The sequence below is a fragment of the Enhydra lutris genome, unplaced genomic scaffold, assembly GCF_002288905.1.
Source record: "Enhydra lutris kenyoni isolate GAN:26980312 unplaced genomic scaffold, ASM228890v2 scaffoldscaffold1, whole genome shotgun sequence".
Lineage (NCBI taxonomy): Eukaryota > Metazoa > Chordata > Mammalia > Carnivora > Mustelidae > Enhydra > Enhydra lutris.
This window is the reverse complement of record NW_019154085.1, coordinates 68,061,307-68,080,969: the sequence shown is the minus strand read 5'-3', so window position 1 is coordinate 68,080,969 and position 19,663 is coordinate 68,061,307. Positions and strand designations below refer to the sequence as shown.

The 19,663-nt window shown below is 36.3% G+C and overlaps 1 protein-coding gene across 2 annotated transcripts in view; it reads right to left on the bottom strand.

The window, feature by feature from the left end:
• Positions 1-4,235: 4,235 nt before the first annotated feature.
• LOC111142516 (DDB1 and CUL4 associated factor 17) overlaps positions 4,236-19,663 on the bottom strand; it is a 36,869-nt gene continuing 21,441 nt past the window's right edge. The window contains exons 9-14 of one of the 2 annotated variants that reach the window (XM_022495756.1): positions 15,583-15,725; positions 12,226-12,335; positions 9,055-9,145; positions 8,295-8,378; positions 5,620-5,775; positions 4,236-4,844 (exon numbers count right to left, since the gene is read on the bottom strand). In XM_022495756.1, the coding sequence (XP_022351464.1) occupies positions 4,698-4,844; positions 5,620-5,775; positions 8,295-8,378; positions 9,055-9,145; positions 12,226-12,335; positions 15,583-15,725 (731 nt within the window). In that variant the 3' untranslated portion in view covers positions 4,236-4,697. The remainder of the gene's footprint in view (positions 4,845-5,619; positions 5,776-8,294; positions 8,379-9,054; positions 9,146-12,225; positions 12,336-15,582; positions 15,726-19,663) is intronic. The other variant, XM_022495763.1, reaches the window with a different exon arrangement.

The following is a 19,663-nucleotide window of genomic DNA, read 5'->3' as shown; positions in this document are numbered from 1 at the left end:
TGTAAAATGGTACAATCCTTTGAAAAAAAGGTCTGACAATTGCTTATTTAAACTAAACATACACCCACCCTAGGACCCAACAATTCCATCCTTAGATGTTTACCCAAGAGGAATAAAGACATGTTCACAAAAAGTGTATACATGTTCAGAGCACTTTATTCATAATAGTGAAAGAAAAAGAAAAAGCAGAAACAGCCCAGGTGTCCATCAACAGGAAAATGGAAAAAACAAACTGACATTCATACAAAAGACTACTCAGCAATAAAAAGGAATGAATCACTGGTACATGCGACATGAATTAACCTCAAAAACATGCTGACCAAGGAAGCATTATGCTTTGTATGAGTTCATTCATATCAAGTTTTAGAATGGGTAAATTTAATCTGTGAGGCAAAATAATCAAAACAGGTGATAGGTGGGGTGGGAATTGACTGGGAAAGAACATGAGGAAACTCTCTGGAATGACTACTGTGTTCGAAATTTTGAAAAGGGCTTGGGTTACAAAGATGAATGCATTTGCAAAAACTCAGCAAGTTTATATTTAATATTTGTGCATTTCACTGCATGTTAAGTGTACATCAAAAAATTTAAAAACTAAACACTAAGCTCTACTTACTTATATGCATGCTGAAGTATTGGGGGAAGTATACTGATGCCTGCAATTTACTTTGAAATGCATCATAAAAGTAACATGGATAGATGAGTAATAAAATATAGACGTAAAATTTAGGATCCATGAAGTTGGCAATTGGGTATTTACTGTAAAATTCCATCAACTTTGCTGTATGTTTGAAAATTTTCATAACAAAATGATGAAGAAGACCCTCAATTGGTCTTATTTTTCTAATATATATTCTATGCCTGTAATAAATTATTCCTTCTGTAAGACAGAGGTAGGTTCTATAGCAACACAGGGACCAGAAATTAGCCCCAGAATTTTCCCTGAAATTGAAATTCTAAGTTAGATAACATATGTAAACATGGTAAGAAAGGTAAGAAACTATAAAAATTATTGAAAAGGAAGCCAAGTTACTTTAAGAGTAATTACTAATACTGATGTTTATTATCATCCACAAACAGGATGAGAATACCATATTTTGTATTTAAAAAAAAAAACAAACTTTTAACCACTGAATAGAAGAATCATCTTATATATCAGGTTATATATGTGAATAGGCCAACTGGTATCTTATTCAAACTTTGTCCAAAATTTGGATATCCAATCATTTAAAAAACACTAAGCATTTTCCTATACCCAGTATTATCATTGTCAGTACGCTACATATGAGATAAAATAACATCATTTGCTTTTGAGAGCTCTGGAGGAAATCTGGCATAAGAATGTGTCAAACAAATCTGGATGTTTCCTAACTCTGTACTTAGTAGTTGTAGGACCTCGAGCAAATTAACTTCTATAAGCCTCACTTTCCTCATTTACAAAATGTGGAAGGATAATGGTAGTTTGTACTTCATATGATTATTCTGAATGTTGACTGAGCCAATTCGTTTTACATGTATCACAGTGATTGGTAGATAGAAAGCACTTAATATATGTAAGTTATCATTTTTTAAAAAAGAACGTACAAAAACCGAAACATTCAATTGGTGGAAGAATGTGGAGTACCTTAATTTGTTTAAATAGAACATCTTCTCCTCGCTAGGTAATTCAAACCCCTCAAATTGTGAGAAATGTTTTATAAAGTCAAAGAAGGATAACCCTGCTGCACTGATACTGCGAGGATACAGAATTGCAAGTAGTGAAATGCAGAAATACACTTATCAGCATATTGTTTAGACTTGCTGAAAGAAGCTATACTGCTTCCCAGGGTTTTGCATTAAACACTCAGAAACGTTACCCATAATGTTTTATGCTTATCACTAGTGCTTGTTAAGTAGGTGGGCACACAGTTAAAGACTCAAACAGTCAGGCAGACAATGGGGGTTAAGGAGGGGCCAGGAGAATATTAACTGCCACTTCCCTCCACCCCAGAGAATTGCAGTGTCATGCCTGCAATGAATGAACAGCTGCAGTAGCCCTATGGGAAGCTGGGAAGCCCACACTTGTTTGGGAAGCATGCTGTACTGTCTCCTGCTATGTGTGTTATCCATACACTTCCCACAATCTTTAGAATCTTCTACCTTTTGGCATCTTTTTATCAACCATCCTGTTAACAATCATGTAGCCCATATTCCCACATACTGTTACGATTGGCTTAAACTATGTAGGAGCAGCCTGTCCTCTTATTTGGGGCATAACCCTTCTGTTTGTTCCACTCCCCACAACTCCCCATGGACTTTCACCTCAGGTGCATTTCCTGCCTGGCTCATAGGGCATGTGGATCCTGGTCTGGTTTGATTTTGGCAGTGGTGAAACATTAGGAGTTTCTCAGTGGTCAGTTCATACCTAGCCTTGAAATATTCTACCCACCCACTCATACCTGCCCCCAGCCTAAAAAGCAGCTAAGAATCTCAGCTAGTTCTCAGATGACTTTCTGAGCCGATGAGTTCCTATGATTTCCTCAAAAGAAGATAATGACTTAGAGGAGAAGTGGAAACTCAACGAGCTCCTTCTTTAAAAAAACCAGACAGGATTGAAGTCTTAGGACATCCTTTTCTGAAACACTCTTGCAGAGTAGGCCTTCGGCTTTTATATAGCATTGCATCTCTTTGAAACCCATATAACGCTGGTTTCTTTCTTTTCTTTGGTATTTATAATCTATTACCTCTTATCCAGAACTTGTTCTTCAAGGTGTAAATTCATGGGGTATGACTGTTTAGATACAGTTAGTGTCTAGTTGGGAGTTTGGGGCAATATCCAGCACATCATACCTATTCAACTGCTGTAACCACAATCATGTCTCTAAAAGGCTCTGAAAGCTTCAAATATTATATTAAATAGTACTATTAAAGGTACAGAAAACAAGAGTGGATTTTTCAATTAGTAGATATAAAAGTATAGAATTTAATACATGAAGATAGTTATTATCTAGCTCATGAGGTAATCACTTCTACTTTCCCAAATGGTTATTACACTTTAGATCAGATTCAGAAAGATTTATCTTTAGCCCACATATAAATATTTTCTCTTCCTCCAAAATGTTAGCAATCTTCTCTTCTACTGTGCAAAAGACAGTTTTAGGTTTGCTCCCTTTATTTCTTTTTAAATTTAAGGACTGTGCTACTAATTTCTTGATGTCTGGAATAGGTTAACACCTTTTCTCCTCAGCCCTGTTGATTCTAATAAGTTTGAAATTTATCTGCAAAATTCAAGGGTAGAAAAGGGAAGATTCACATTATTCTTAAAATGGGATGAAGCCAAAACCGAAGGAAAAACGGAAGGATTTAATTTTTTTTTTTTTTTAACCCCAATGCGGGGCTTGAATTCATGACCCTGAGGATCAAGACCTGAGCTGAGATCAAGAGTTGATACACTTAACTAACTGAGCCACCCCGGTGCCCCCCAAAACTGAATTTTAATGTAAATGATCTTAGCTAAAATCCTGTATTTTAACCTTAAATTTGAATCAGCAATGATTTTTACTCTGTTTCCTCCCCTTCTATTTTTACTATTCTTTTGCTACTGAATCAGAGAAATGTGCTGAACATGTGGATTGCAGCAACTGGATTTCTCAAACAGGAAGCAAAAAGAAACAATTTTCTCCCTTAGGTTGCTTTTATTTAACAATATGTAGAATGATTATCTGAGTTCAAGGATTATATTTAGATTGGTCCTAACAAAGAAGAAAAAAAATACTCATTTCACAACTAAGAGCCAAAAGCCTTTTCTAGCTAATCAGTCAATTCCCAAGCTAGTAGGAATTGAGACTTTATCTACTCTTCTACAAGGAGCAGAACCGGTGGGATCCAGGATACCTTTATCTTATTGCATAGGTATGAAAATACTGCCTATAAGCAGAATTGGAAAACTCACCAAATAAATAGAATGGTGAGATGAGTACAACATTCTTAGATGTATTAAGAGCTGAACAGGCTATATATCAGAAAAAAATTTCTTTTCTTGGAATCTTTTACATTAGTCTATGATAGAGTGCTTGCTTTGGCAGCACATATACATTAGTCTATGATAGAAAAATAATCAATGGGAACACCAAGCCAAGAAAATAAAACCATGGAATAAAAGATAATAATCTGGGAACTAGAGTCAATTCCTAATGCTATATATAAATATAAATCATACATATACATATATATTATTTTAAAAATGTGATGACATATTTATGGCTCAAAAGTATTCTTTCACATTACAGATCTCCTTTCTCACCCTTAGGCAAAGTTTGGCGTAGAGGATAGAGGATTTCTTTCTGTATCTTCTACGTCTGTCTGTCTCTCCTGTCTAGTCTTACCTACCAAAGTTCCATACCATCCTTTAAGAACCATGTTAAATACTTCTCCATCAATAACCCTCTCCCAACAACTGAAATTAACTTGTATTTTGGCTCCCCAACTCTTAATATTTGCGCCACCACCAGTGAAAAGCTCTAAAATGCTACTTAACCACCCCCTTGTATGGCAAGAATTTAAAAAAGAAGTCACAGTCATCTGAAGACAACACAAGACCTTTTCTAGAAAACACTAGAGAACTTGCTATACAGATAACAAAAAGGAGGACTGAACATAGCTGCTGGGGTTATGTGGCTAAAGTTCTCATAAGTTACACCTCAAAATTTAAAATTATCTCACTCTTTTTCACAACTTCTGTTTGTTGTTTCTTCTTCACCAGGGTCACATACCATCTGGTAAACATAGCAGCTGAAGACCCTGCTTGGTTTCTGTTCTATGTGTAGTACCAAGTCTCTGTCAAAGTAGACTTCATGGCTGTATGTCTGTAATGAAAACACAGTGAAATGAAATCTCCTCTTCAAACACCAAGTTCGCAATTATATCACTATGTCATGGCACCTATGCTCGGGCTCTTCAAAAATATACTTGGTAACAAAACAATTTCTAGAAATAGTTTATTTTCATTATTTATGAATATGCAGATTATTTATAAGAAAAGCATCACATAAAACATTGAAAATGGAAAGAGCGCTGGGTCATAGGAATCTGAACACCCAGATTCTATTGCCTATAGTGCTATTTCACTGTGTGACAGTGGTCAAGTTGCTAAACCTCCTAGGTACTCCACCGATAAAACAAAGGACTAGATTAAAATAATAGTGGCTCTTCCTTACAGTTTTTATGTTCTGTAATAATCAAAAAAGTAGACAAATATGTCCAAGAGTGCCTGCAAACCCTATATGTTTAGATTTCATCTCTATTAAGCAACTGGGGGCATTCAATACAGTGTATTTTTAAAAATGCTACCAAACTTATAAAATGTGAGAAAACCAAAGACTATGGTAAGGAAATAGACAGCATGTCTCAGAATAAAACATAAAATTTTATCTTTAAGCCCTCTAGAAAGGAGGCATCCTCTAATTCCTAGGAAAGGAAGGCTTAAGAAGTATTCATTGTGTCCTGCAGGATGATATCCTCTTTGATGTGGTCACTGGTACAGGTGACCATGGACTGACAAGAACACAGTAACATCTGTTCCAATAAATGTCACCTACAAAGAAAATCCTTACAATTTTGCATTCCATGGACTCTACTCACCACATCCCATGACTCCACTAGTGGAATGCTTTTAAGTAAAGTCCCATATTCATTACAGTGGAAATCCAGGTGAGCTTTTCCTTCAGCATCTATTTGGGTAACAGCTACCACGGAAAGCAAATCCAGCTCATCTTCATAGTCCACAATTTTAAAAGTCTCAGTGAATAGATGGATAAGACAGAGGAAAAGAGGGGCAAAATCCAGTTATCCAGTTAGGATCATTTCTATTTGTAGTTTAACTATTCTATTATTTATTTTTAAAATGCAGAAAGAGGAATGAATGGGACAGAGCATAAGGAGAAACAGGTCTCTACTTTTATGCCTAGTAAAGTCCCAAGATTCTGAGGACTGCAGCAGTATCCTACAGATTTTAACGGAACCAAGTCTATGTAGCTCTCAGCCAAAGCGTTATGGAAATCCTCTATTATGACAGCAAACTAGAACTTCTCCAAATTCAAAGAGGTATTTAACTGCTGCCTCTGACGTGTGTGTTCACTGGCTTCCAGAGAGGACTAAATCTACGAAGCTCAGAAAAAAAAAATATGAAGTTCAGTTCTGAAACCTAAAAATGACCCACTTTGTCAGAAGGATCTTTCCTCAGAAAAACACAAGTCATTTTAAGAAGAACTGATAGCCTATCACATACTATTTATGACTCTACTTGCCATCTTTTTTTTTTTCCCCTTTCAACGTTTTTTGGTTTCCTAAAGAAACCAAAAATGACGGGGCACCTGTGTGGCTCAGTCGTTAAGCGTCTGCCTTTGGCTTAGGGCATGATCCCAGGGTCCTGGGATGGAGCCCTGCATTGAGTCCCGCACTGGGCCCCGCATAAGGCTCCTTGCTCCACAGGGAGCCTGCTTCTTTCTCTCTTTCTGACCCTCCCCCTGCTTGTGTTCCCTCTCTCACTTTGTCTGTCAAATAAATAAATAAATAAAATCTTTAAAAAAAAAAAAAGAAAAGAAAGCAAAAATGGCCACTTGTATTTGAGGGAGAATATTATTTGGGAACTGAAATCCAACCCACAGAATAGAACTGGGATGAGAGATGTTAGCTGGAAATGATTCATGATGGTAAAGTCTTAAGGAAGAAAAAAATCTAACCTCAAACTCTGTTTAAGGAAGTAAACCTGGGACTCCAGCAGCCTCACAGGGGAAGCAGATCCATGGCAGCCATCCAGGGATGGACCACAGGAAGGGACATTTTGGCAGGCACAACAAGTTTCTTTGAACCACCACATACTAAACCTTCACTCATATTTGGTCAGACTTCTTTTTCATCTATTTATATTTTCTGCCTTTACTACCCATGATATAAAAATTTACAGAGATTTATTACACATGATTCCTTTCTATTTACTTTTTTGCCTTAATATTACTTTGGTCAAACTTCAAAGAGTAGACTTCTTGCCTGGATCTAGTGATTTTAATAGTCTTTAGTCCCAGCTCCTTTCAGCTTCTCTTTTACAGGCTAAACGTTTTTGTTTTCTAATCTCTCAATGTAGAGTATCTCTCTCTTCGCTACCACCTTCTCCTTGTTAATTATTTTTTGCTATCTTTTAGAAATTTTAGTATGTCTTTCTTGAATATGGTTTATCTACAGGGAGCTTTCTGCTTTGTTCTCAATAGATTTCTATGGTTCAAAAAATATACATGTATTTATTTTATATTTTTTATATTATATATTTCACATGACATATTTTATAAAATATGTACATATATAAAACATTATATAATTCACAACTGTACGTATATATATTTCTTTTTGAGAGTAGCAACATACTGAGTCACCTCCAACCTTTTTATTTTTTATTTATTTATTTAAAGATTTTATTTATTTATCTGACAGACAGAGATCACAAGTAGGCAAGAGGCAGGCAGAGAGAGAGAGAGACGGGGAAGTAGGCTCCCTGCTGAGCAGAGAGCCCGATGTGGGGCTTGATCCTAGGACTCTGGGATCATGACCTGAGCCGAAGGCAGAGGCTTTAACCCACTGAGCCACCCATGTGTGCCACCTCCAACCTTTTTAAAAAAGTTTCAGAAACTATCCTTAGAAGCCTACTCTAATGTTTCCACCTAGAAATGGTCACACAAGCAAACAGTTTTCTGCTCCAAACAGATCAGAATTCATGCAATGGTTATATATTTGAAGCATAATCACTGTCAGTTGATTTTGTAAGAACTTGCAATTCCTCTTTAAAAGAAAAGGATAAAAATGTAATAGCTCAGTGATTGGCAATGTCAAGTTCAGGCTTGAGGCTGATTGAATTTATCACACCTTCACACCCTTCTTCCCTGGCCCACGATCATTAACAAACATATCCATGTCTTGTAAGTAAAAAATAAAGCAAAAGCCACAAAGTCATCAGGATGTAATTCAAGTATTTTCTATTAAGAAATTTAATAAATGTGCACATTAACAAAACAATAAGCTAGTAGTTTTTTCAAATTATTTCAGTCCTAAGAACCTTTTTGCAAACATAATCTTATGAATAATTCCAGTATGAGAAGATAGGATGATGGGGATGCACTGGTTGAAATACCATGCACAATCCTACCAATGAAGTCTGCATGGAACTACTCACCCCAACCCCTATCCCAGAGTCTGGGAAGCATAATTTAAAAATCACAGGGCTAGTACACACTAGTTTGGTTTGTTATCTCTGGCTAAAGTAATACCTCTTGTTCTGGGTCATCATCCAAAAGGTTAAAATTTTTTTTCACCACCCGTCCAGAGGCTGTAACAGTGGGTAAGTTTTCATTCTATCATATGGAGAGAAATAAAAAGATATGATGAGTCCTTTTATGTGCAATAAATAGCAAAACTGTACCAAATCCTTATCCAACATCCACAATTCTTTCCTCTACTGAGAAAATTCTAGATCAAATTTCTGATCCTCCAATTAGCAAAAACACTTGACCGAAATAAATTAATGGATAAAATACCAAAATAGACAAACAATAAATACACTCTCCCTTCTGATTTTTGCTTTAGTATAAGTACAGCAATGCTATAGTAGATCTGCTTTTGGAAATTTCTCTCTGCATAATTCTCTTCATGTTCTTAATTTGCACACTAAAGGGAAAGAAGTATTTGGAGTTAAAGCATGGCATGTGATTTTTAAAGATTCATATCTACCCCAACCTACTGTATGTTTGCACAATTAATTAAACCCAAAGGTTGAAAATTCATCAATAAAAACCTAAAGACAAACTCAGAAAGGGAACAGATATTAGCAAAAGTTAAGCTCAATATAATCAGCTCTTTTCAATTCTCAGTTGTGCACAGGGCTAAGACCAGCTACCCACACAGACAAAAAACTCAGATTTTTATTGTGCTGTTCTTTTCAGCACACTAAAAGACAAACACATTTATATACTATATTCTCAAATAGAAAGACAGTGATACACAAAGAATTTTAAAGTACTCCTGGCTTACTTTGTTCTTCTCCCTGTTGGCCAAAATGACAAAATCTTCAGAGATCTGATGCTGGGCACTATTATTTTCTACTTCATTTAGCTTTAGAACTCTGAAAAGGGAAAAAAGAACCTAAGACCTCAACAGATCATCAAAATACCAAAGTTGAACTACTGAAATGAAACTCAACAAATGTAAATTACAGGAAAAACTGTTAGTTCTTGTCTCCTCTTGTGGAATCTGAAATAGTAATGTCTGATCACTTTAGTGTCTCTAAACTTCAAATTCAGATTTTGTTAAACAGAAAAACCTGTGACAATAGGTATTCCTGATGTAGATAATGAAGCCACTTCCTCAAGCTTAAGCCATCTTCCAAGCTGGCTTAATGAAAGCTCCCCTAAAGGACCTCATCTTTGTCATCCTGCAATAGGTCTTTAAGGTTTCAGCTTTAACGGTGGCATTAGAATAGATGTTGGCATTTTCTACTTCTGAAGATAGAATGAGATATCAATGAACAACACTCAGAGTTAACTATAAGGCAGACTGGAAGCAACTGAACCTAAACTAAGAGTTTTCATAAAAGAGTAATATTTAAAAACTCCAATTTACTTAATACTTTTATTGTAGGATTATATTTAAAGATTTGGGTTTTCTGACTACAAATGGCTTAATGGATCAAGCTGAGTACAAATGGCTTAATGGATCAACTAAGGAATAGAAAAGAAAATAATTTGCCCACACAAATCTGTTCACAGCATTAACAAGCTTCAAAAGCACAATGTTCCCAAAGCTTAAAGTCTCAGACACAGGTAAAGAGAATAGCAGGGAGGAGTAGATACCGTGGCTAGAAGAGCCAGAAGTCTTAGAGTTTGCCAGAGGCAAAGAAATCAGATTAGATTTTAAATTACTCAATTTGTTATCTTAATTCATGCCAATGTTTAAAAGTGCCCATCCTCTACAACCTGGCAAAAGGGCGCAGTATATTTGGACCTTATTTTCTTAAGCTCAAACTACTATTTAAAAAGGTGGGTTATGCGGGGTGCCTGGGTGGCTCAGTGGGTTAAGCCTCTGCCTTCGACTCAGGTCATGATCTCAGGGTCCTGGGATCAAGCCCCACATCAGGCTCTTTGCTCAGCAGGGGGCCTGCCCCCCCCCACCCCGCCCTGCCTGGCTCTCTGCTTCCTTATGATCTCTCTCTCTCTCTGTCAAATAAATAAATAAATAAATAAATAAATAAATAAATAAAATGGGTTATGGGGCACCTGGGTGGCTCAGTCAGTTAAACATCCGACGCTTGATTTCAGCTCAAGCTATGATCTCACAGTTGTGAGATCAAGCCCTGCTTCAGGCTCCACATTGGGAGTGGACCCTGCTTAAGATCTCACCCTCCCTTTGCCCATCCCTTCCTCTCTCTCTAAAAAAAAAAAAAAAAGAAAGAAAGAAAAAAGAAAACGTGAGTAGGCAATAAGCATTAAAACCAAGCTTTACTAAAGCTGAACTACAGTTTTTAAGACTTTTTAGAAAAGTTCATAATCTTATTTAATTAAGTCCCTTTATCTTCTTTATCTTCTTTCCAGAGAAGTAAACTAATTAAAATGAAACCCTAAGGAATAGAGAAAGCGGATAATGTCTTTCTTATTCAACCAACTTACTAGTACCTACTCTGTGCTACTAAGTGCTATGCTCAGTGCTGGGGTTATAGTCAGCAAAACAGACTCTTTTCCTGTCATTATGGAGCTGATAACTCCAAAGCTACATATTTAAACAGATAATCAAACAAATAATTAATTAAAATTGCTGTGTTAGAGGAAGGTAACACAGTGGCTGGTATGAAAATAAGATGGGGGAGCTAATCTAATGAAGGGTATCAGGGAAGGACTCTGTGAAAAGGAGATGTTTAAGCTGGGGACAAAATATGAATAGAAATCAGGAGAATAGGGATTAAGAGAATAGCGATTAACAGGGATTGATTAAGATTAAGAGAACAGGAAGGGGAAACACACTCCAAATGGAGGAAAGAGATCCCTGACTGTCTGAAAAGATAGCATGACTGAAATAAACTGAGTGGGAGGAGGGTCTTTCAGACCATGCTAAGTGTATAATGATCCTTATCTCAGGAACACGAAGCCATAAAAAGGTTAAAGCAGAATCCACTTGTTTAGGTTTTTGTGTTTGTTAATAGTTCTAAAAATCACTCTCATTGCTGAGAAGAAAACAGACTTAAAGAGTACAAAAATGGATTCTTGGGAGTCCTGTAAGTAGGCTATTACTATTGTCCAGGCTAGTGATGGCAATGGTCTGACCAACATGGTAACAGGCCAAGGGCAGAAAGAGGCTGATTTAAGAAATATTTAGTAACAACAAGAACAACAACAACAAAAAAAAAAAAAAAAAAGAAGAAGAAGAAGGAAAAAAAAAGGACTCAAAGGATATGTGGGTGTGTGTGTGAGAGAGAAAAAGAAAATGCACACAAGTATATATGTATATGTATGGATGAAAGACAAAAAGTATAACAAAGTGCTCAGAATAATTCCAGATTTCTGGCATTAGCTTAGATGAGAGGTTTCAGCTAGGATAAACTTTGGAGTTTTGGTGTATACATGATTTATGAAGCCAAGGGAATAAGAAGAATCAATAAACAGAATTATGCAGAAAGGGAATGAAGAGTGAGAAGAAAATAGGGTCTAAATCCTGAGGACATCCAATAATTAAAGTCTGGGTAGAAGAGAAAGAACATAAAAGGGTATTAAGGAGGAAAATATTCAGAACTGTGGTGTCAGGGAAGCCAAATGAAGAATGTTTCAAAGAAGGGAAGGTCAACTGTATGCAAGATGTGGGTCAACAAAGCAAAACAAGGTTTACTTCAAACAACTCCTGTTCTAAAGCCGTCTTTTAGAACAAAGACAAATCACTTCTCTCTCTGGAGAATCAAAACATGATGAGGACAAGCCAATCTGAATCTCCTTTTACCCATATATCATCCATCAAAGAATTTATTTAAATTTAATGTCTACAAAGAGTAATGATGAGGCTGAAAGAATAGTTTTCTAGATACCAGTCTCTGAGGAAACAACGTATAACGAGCTAATGATTTCTATAATTGAGTCAACAGTTGGCTGGCAAAAATAAACATGCCAATAAATGCTTCTAAAAGCTACCTTTCACTTTAAAGTAATGAATAAAAATACTCACTTGACCTGATTTGGGCCGACATGTATTATTCTACCAGAAGCATCAGGATGAAAATAGATCCAGTCAGATTCTAGAGAACAACATTCCATTTCTTGGATCCCATTTTTTGCCTGAAGTTGGGTAAAAATATTGAAAATAGAGATTAGGGGAAAATAAGTTTTCAAATCTAACTTCACTTACAGATCAGTAAATCAAAGGTACAAGGAAGAGGAAATATCAACAGTTGGACTGGGATATGTATGAGAATTGAATAAAGCCATTCTTACTTGAGAAATCCAGAACATTTACCCTGTACCATACAATCTGCCTCACAAATAATAACTTAAAAGTAATCATATCTCAAGCATTTAATTTGCGTCAGGCATTGCAGTAAATGTTTTAGTCATCTCATTTAATAACACTCAAAGCATATATTATTATCCCCACTTTGAAGAGGAAACTGATATACAAAAAGGATGAATCATTTGCTCGATGTTTTACACGTGCTAAACAGCTGCTCTGATTCTGAGGTCCAAGGACTTGTTCCATGATATAGCTCTGTACAAATATTGCACACACAGTTCCCTTTAACTTCCTCCCTTGCCTATCCCCAATAAACTGTCAAAAGGAGTGATTAACACAAAGATAAACAGGCACCCCAGCCCCAAATCTCAGAAACAGGTCATATAATCTCTTTGGATAAGTCAGATATAAACCTCTAATAATGGAGAAATGGTCTAATACTGCTCAGCCTTTTAGGCAAGTAGAGATTTATTTCATGGTAAGATGTTTAGACATTAAGATAAAGAAAAAGATACCTCCAGGCTATATGATCACATATGTACATAAATGTTTTACCTTACACACAGGAGCACTGGGAACTAACACCAGCACGGATACATTGATTTCATTTAATTTCTTTAATTTCTCCAATGTAAAATGAAGTGACACCACCTTTCCTATTAGATACAAATTTTTCAAATATTAACTTATTAATTTTATTAGCACATACTGACAGGACATGTTTTAAGTATCGCAGTAGGTGTTTGTACCTCACATGAACTAAACATAACTCTTGCCTTCAAAAAGCTCATAATCAAGAAGGGAGGCAGAAACATAACAGAAATAAGACAATGTAAAAAACAAAAACAAAAACGAACAAACAAAAAGATGGTGTAGAAAACAAAGTAATCAAGCCATGCACAGGATATTTTCAAGCATCCAGCTCAGGTGAGCAGAATATCAGAAGAAAAAACAGAACTTAAACTAAGCCTTAAAGGATGAGCAGAAAATGGCTAAAAAGAAGAGATGCCAAAACACAGAAATGTGAATCCATGTAACATGTGCACGTGTACAGATGAATGAAAATTTTAATTTGGCTCCTACAAAAGAAATATGATTAGAGAAGTAGGTGAGGGCTATGTCACTAAGTGCTTTGTATGCCACGCTTTCTAAAAAAATGGATTTTAACACATTTTCTATATTAGTGAGTTTTAATTTTTCAGGAATTTTTATAAGTATTCTAATAATTTCTAATAGGAATGGTGGTAATTATTACATTGTACATATAAGGAAATCAATTTAAACACCATGGTTGAAACCACTGAAATTAATGTGTCCAAGATGGTATTAGCTCTGGATGCCCCTTTGTTTAAAATAAAACATGTACATACTATACACATCTTTCCTTAGACAATTCCCTTTATTGTAATTATTATAACATGCAAAAGAAATACTGTCTCTTTTTGTGTTGAATATAAGGCAGCATTATTACCAGCCTCTGTAGTTTTTGTTATGTGCTGGAATGCTAGATTTTAAACCTCAGTTTAATAGAAAGCTATGAAACATTTTCTAAATTCTTCAGTTTGGCTGCATGTGTTTGTGGGTTACCTACTCTTCTGACTGACAGGTGGGGAAGTAATGGGCATACGCATCCTTAAGTTAATGTGACTACATCTAAGCTGTCTGACAAAAGGATTGAAAACTTCCTCTGGATTTGGCAATTACTCATGAATATGTTGAAGTATAGATATGACTAGATGTTATCAGTTATTACAGAAGGTGAGTACTTGACAGGCATGCTTGATATAAATCTTGGAGGCCATTTTACACACACACACACACACACACACACACACACAAATATGTATCATCAGTTCTATTATAAAAAGAATATGCATTAAATATCCAGAATGTGAATCGTACAGGGTTTGACTGGATAGAAAAGTTAAGTGAAAGAGAGATGTGACAGGTCCTGGTGGCTGAAGAATGTTCACTGGCTGAGAGGTGAACAATCAAATCACAGAATTGTCATGCCGGGAAACAGTCCCTAGAGAGGCCACTCTAAAAGAAGATGTCACTGGGCTGGGGCAAACAGGAGCTGCTACATGTGATGGGTAAATGAAAAAATGAAAGGGGACAATGTCCCCACAAAAGAAAACTATAAGACACTATACACAGTGTTCCCTGGTAGTGACATCAAAGGAAATAGGTAACCGGACCCAAGATTGTGTTGATCTTTGGTGTGGTGAAAGGTGGCCTGTGACTAAAAGCCACTGAGTCCAACAGTGACTGAGCGTGATCCTGGAAGAGATGGGTGTGGAATTAGCTGAACCTGTATGTTTGATATTCCAGAAATAAATTACACTAACTCAGCAATACAAAGCAAAGGGGAACCCCTCCACCACTCCCAGTGCACTTGTTCTTTTGCGCTGCATCTTATTTAACTACATGTGTGTTTTCAAGAGCATAAGCAACTTGAGGGAAGAGAATATGTACGCAGCAATGCCTGGCACACATTAGGCCCTCAAAGAATTGAACTGAATTAAATTAAATTAAATTATAAATCATGTGTAAATCATTTTCAAAAAGAAAATTAATTCAAGGGGTAGAAATTTCTATTGTCTTACCATGTATCATTTCTTCCTATTCTGCCATAAGTAACTTAACAATCTTCTTGAAAATTCAATGTTTCAATGCTTACATTGTGACCAACAGGGTTCTACCTGGATCTGCTCTGGGAAGCTAACAGTACCAAACGATGACAAAACAGAACCAACCACACATTGCACCAGCAATTTCAGAAGCAGCCTGAACATATTCTATCAATAATTTCCACTATGGAGCTTCAGAAATGTTTTGCAGAGATCCCATAAGAAATCTTTGGTTTCTAAAAATTTTCGAATCTCAATGCTTTTAAGTTCTTGGTAGTACACACAAGTGTTTGTTATATTCTTTGTATCCTTCTGTATTTAACATTGTTTACCAATTATTAATACAAACAAAAACTAATTCTTAGGAATTCTTATTACAGAAGTAGAAAATAAAGAATTTCTGGTACAAATTTACTACTAAAAAGTTTGACTACTTATGATTTACCAAGGAGTTATCTTTCAGGGCACAAATATGGAAAACCCCTTTCTGTTTCTTCTTATTAGGTGTGATGATGTAGTGCCAAGGATGGCCTCCAATTTGAAAAGCATTCTCCAGGGAGGACACCTCAAAGAGCAGTGGTGGTGTGTCTGCAGAGATGGGCAAAAGGAATTTATTATTCTCTCCATTGTGGTAGCCTTGGAACATTCATGAACTCAATTCAACCCTTCTTTGCATGCACCATCAGTGAATTTCCATTAATGAAAAATTACTATGTTCAGGAAATAAAATATAACCAGGAAAGAGGCTGATTGCTAAGAAAAGAGAAAGCTGGTAGGAAACAAATGTTGTTATGAGGTCAAAATCTAGACATCTGTTTTCAGAGTATGTGTGACTTGCAACTAAGTGGAGATAAAAAGTGAGCTTAAGGTGCCCATGATGGGAAAAAAATGGCAAAGTACATCTTATAAAAGGAGTTGCTATTTACTAGGCATGTATGTCTCAGACTCTGGGTTAGATACTCTTTGTAACACTCATTATAATCCTAATAGGTAATTAAGTCTAATAATTCCCTCAGATGTGAGGAAGTGATCTTCCAGACTAGCAGGTTACACTTAGCAAACTTTATCAGAGAAGTCTTAAGATTTCCAGTGTAGAAGTGATATTAGTCATAATGAATGTAACCACTTAGGACAGGTCCTGTCATAGTGAAAGCTTTATTAAAAGGTAGCCACCATTAGTAGTATCATCTTTAGATAAGTTAACTAGTTTAGATACATCTAGTCAGTTACAGTCATTTAAAGACTGACACCATAAAAGAGGTATCTGTTGGTGCTTCTTAGTCTTCTTGATGACAACTAAGTTTAAGTAGTGTGAAACAGATGTACTCTTAGAGAAATGCAGAAGTTGAAGGTACTGTGGCTTTAGAAGACCAGAATACCATTTGGGCAGTCCTTGGGAAACACCACAAAGTACACAGTCTTTCAGTAGGTGGTTAATCTAGGACTCTTTTTTTTATCCCTCTACCTTAAGAGTATACTCTTTGGTTATGAGGCCATCACTGTCAGTAAAGAGGCTTGCCATAGGAAGACCATTCACTTAAGAGTCACGTGTTACATACAGAAGCGTTGACTCTATTAGGCTTCTTCATAAGGACAATTTACTACTTGGTGCTATACATAGAAAAATAATGAAAAGTGAATTTACAAATGGACAATCCTGAGAAAGAGATAAGTATAAGCATATTAAGCATACTTAAAGTGCTTTTTTTCTTAAAAACCTTTTTAGGAGAAGAGTAATATTCTTAATATATAAAGGAGTCTTTTTAATAAGAAAAATATGAACCCAACAGAAAACTGGGCAAAAAAATCAGTAAGCAAATTATGAAAGAAGTACAAACATCATATGTGATAATATGGTAGCTATCAAATGATGGTGAATGAGGAAAAAAAATATAAAAATAAAAAAATACAATTAGAGTTTGAATTTGCAGTTCAAGTTTCAAGTAGGTATGTCGTAGAGAATATAAAATAGGTATGAACAATAGGAAAAATAAGTCAATCCAAAAAGATGTATTTATAAAGAAAGGCTTTTCTCAACAGTTGCTAAAAATGGCCCCAAAGTAACAGCAGGACTCTGTTCATCACAATTCTAATGGGTCCCCACTAACCTCAAGAGCCCGAATTTTGATCTCTAATACTATTTTCAATTAAAGAGTCCTAGAAATTCTACATTTGATCTTAGCCAAAAGGCCAAGGAGTGATGAGAGGGTCCTAGAAATTCTGAGAATAGCTGATTCCATGTTTTGTAGTGAGGAAATTTTAGGATAGGTCTGAACTATCCAGTATTTCTATAAAAGATATTTACAAGGATGTCAGTGTAGTGTTAAAAGAATAAGAGAACCAACAAAAGGGGCTCCTACTGGCTAGACTGTGGAAAGAGAGGCACTAAAAAGAAAATAATAATTATTATAATGCTCTGAGTCTGTGGAAGGTCAAGCAATGATACTTCAGAGTTCTAATATAAATTGTGCAAAATGTTGTATGGTTTATAAAAGAATGGCTATAATAGGATATGATTTTTCTACAATTTTAAAATATAGGGATATAATAGACAAATGCAAATTTAAACCACAGTGAGATATTGCTTCGCACCTGTTAGAATGTCTATTATCGAAAAGAAAAAGAATGACAACAGGATGTAGAGGAAAGGGAACCCTCAGGCACTGCAGTTAGGAATGCAAACTGGTGCAGGCACTATGGAAAATAGGACGGAAATTTCTCAAAAAATTAAAAATAGAGGACCCCTGGGTGGCTCAGTTGGTTAAGCATCTGCCTTTGGCGCAGGTCATGATCCCAGGGTCCTGGGATCCAGCCATGCACCGGGCTCCTTGCTCAGCATGGAACCTGCTTCTCCCTCTGCCTGCCACTCCCCTCACCTTGTGTTCTGTCAAATAAATAAATGAAATCTTTCCCAAAAAATTAAAAATAGAACTATCATATGGTCTAGCAATTCCACTACTGTGTATTTACCCAAAGAAAATGAAAACACTAATTTGGAAAGATAATATGCACCCCTATGTTCATTGCAGCATTATTTACAGGTGTTCATAGAGTCAGAGAACAGACTGATGGTTATCAGAGGGGAAGGGGCTGAAGGGTGTGTGAAATGGATGAAGAGGGTCAACTGTATGGTGATAAATGGTAACTAGATTTACTGTGGATTCACGCAGATTTATACTACATATCACTTAGTAGTGTATACAAAAATAAATTTTTTTGTGGCAAAAGCAGAGTTTATTGAAGATATAGAGCGAGCAGATATAGACAGACATTCCATGGGACTCGGAAAGGAAAGGAGCATGAGTCTCATCTTTGTTTGGGGTCTGGGGTTTTTTACTGATGATGGTGGTCTGGAGTATGTGTCCTCTCCGGCATCCAGGAACCATTTAGAACAAAGAAGAGGGCTCAGGTGTTATTCCTTGGAGTCAGGGGGTCTTGGCATAGAGCTGTCTAGCTCCAGTGGCCTGGAATGCACATATGATAGCTTCATCCAGTCATTCTCACCTGGTCCTTCCTTAGATGTTACTTATTCTAGAGAATCATTAACTCTTTGTCCCTTACAAGGAGGACATGTACTATTTGCATTATAAGGCATGTGTAAAGTGGGGTAGGGGTGCAGGTCCTAGCATGAATAGAAACTGGAAAAGAAGCAAAGGAAAAAAGCAGCCTTTTCTCTTTGGGTCCCCTTCAGTTTCTCTCTCATTCCCTATTATAAGATTTTTATCCTCCTAATTCTTAAGGGGTTTTGAAGAGTGAAAGTCTCATGTTCTGTAGCTTCTTCAGGCTGAAAAAGATTATAGATCCTACCTACTAAGAGGCATAAAAATCCTGAGCTATCTCATTAAATGAAGGGCCCCTAGTTGCAGATTGTTTGCATTGGAGGCACTCATGAGGTCTCATCATAAGAATGAGATGCTTCCTACAGTTTCCATTGAGATAATTTATCTGACATACTTATGCAGAGCATGTAATAACAATAGCTCCCTCCATAAAGAAAGAAACCTAGCATAATTATTATCATAGCTAGGAAAAGAAGTGTTTTCCACCAAGACTATCCATTTCTGCTAAACCAGAAAGAAATCCAATCACTGAGAGAATTAGAGGAGACAGACACTGCTTTAATTTGTGTGTGTGTATCTGCTAAAACTATGGATATGTTGAAGTCATCAGGGATATATACAAAATATTTAGTCTCAATATTAGTATAAGTTTTTTCTTGAGTTACAGTCAGGATGTCAAGGCCCATCTGGTTTTGGAGGGCCACCTTTCAAATTTGTGGGTGACTGCATGTTGGGTTTTGTTAAAGGTGGCCGTTGCGTGCTTGGCTAAAGTCTCTGTAATTTTACAGCTATAGAGGAAGTTTCTGGGACAAATATGGCTAAGGGATAAAGCCATCAAGAATCCCTCTTAAAAAAAAAAAAAAAAAAAAGAATCCCTCTTTGCCTGATGTCTAGCCTTAGTAATATCCTAATTATGAAGACTCACTGGCAAGTGGGAGATGACTTGTCCTGGGAAAAACTGAATTA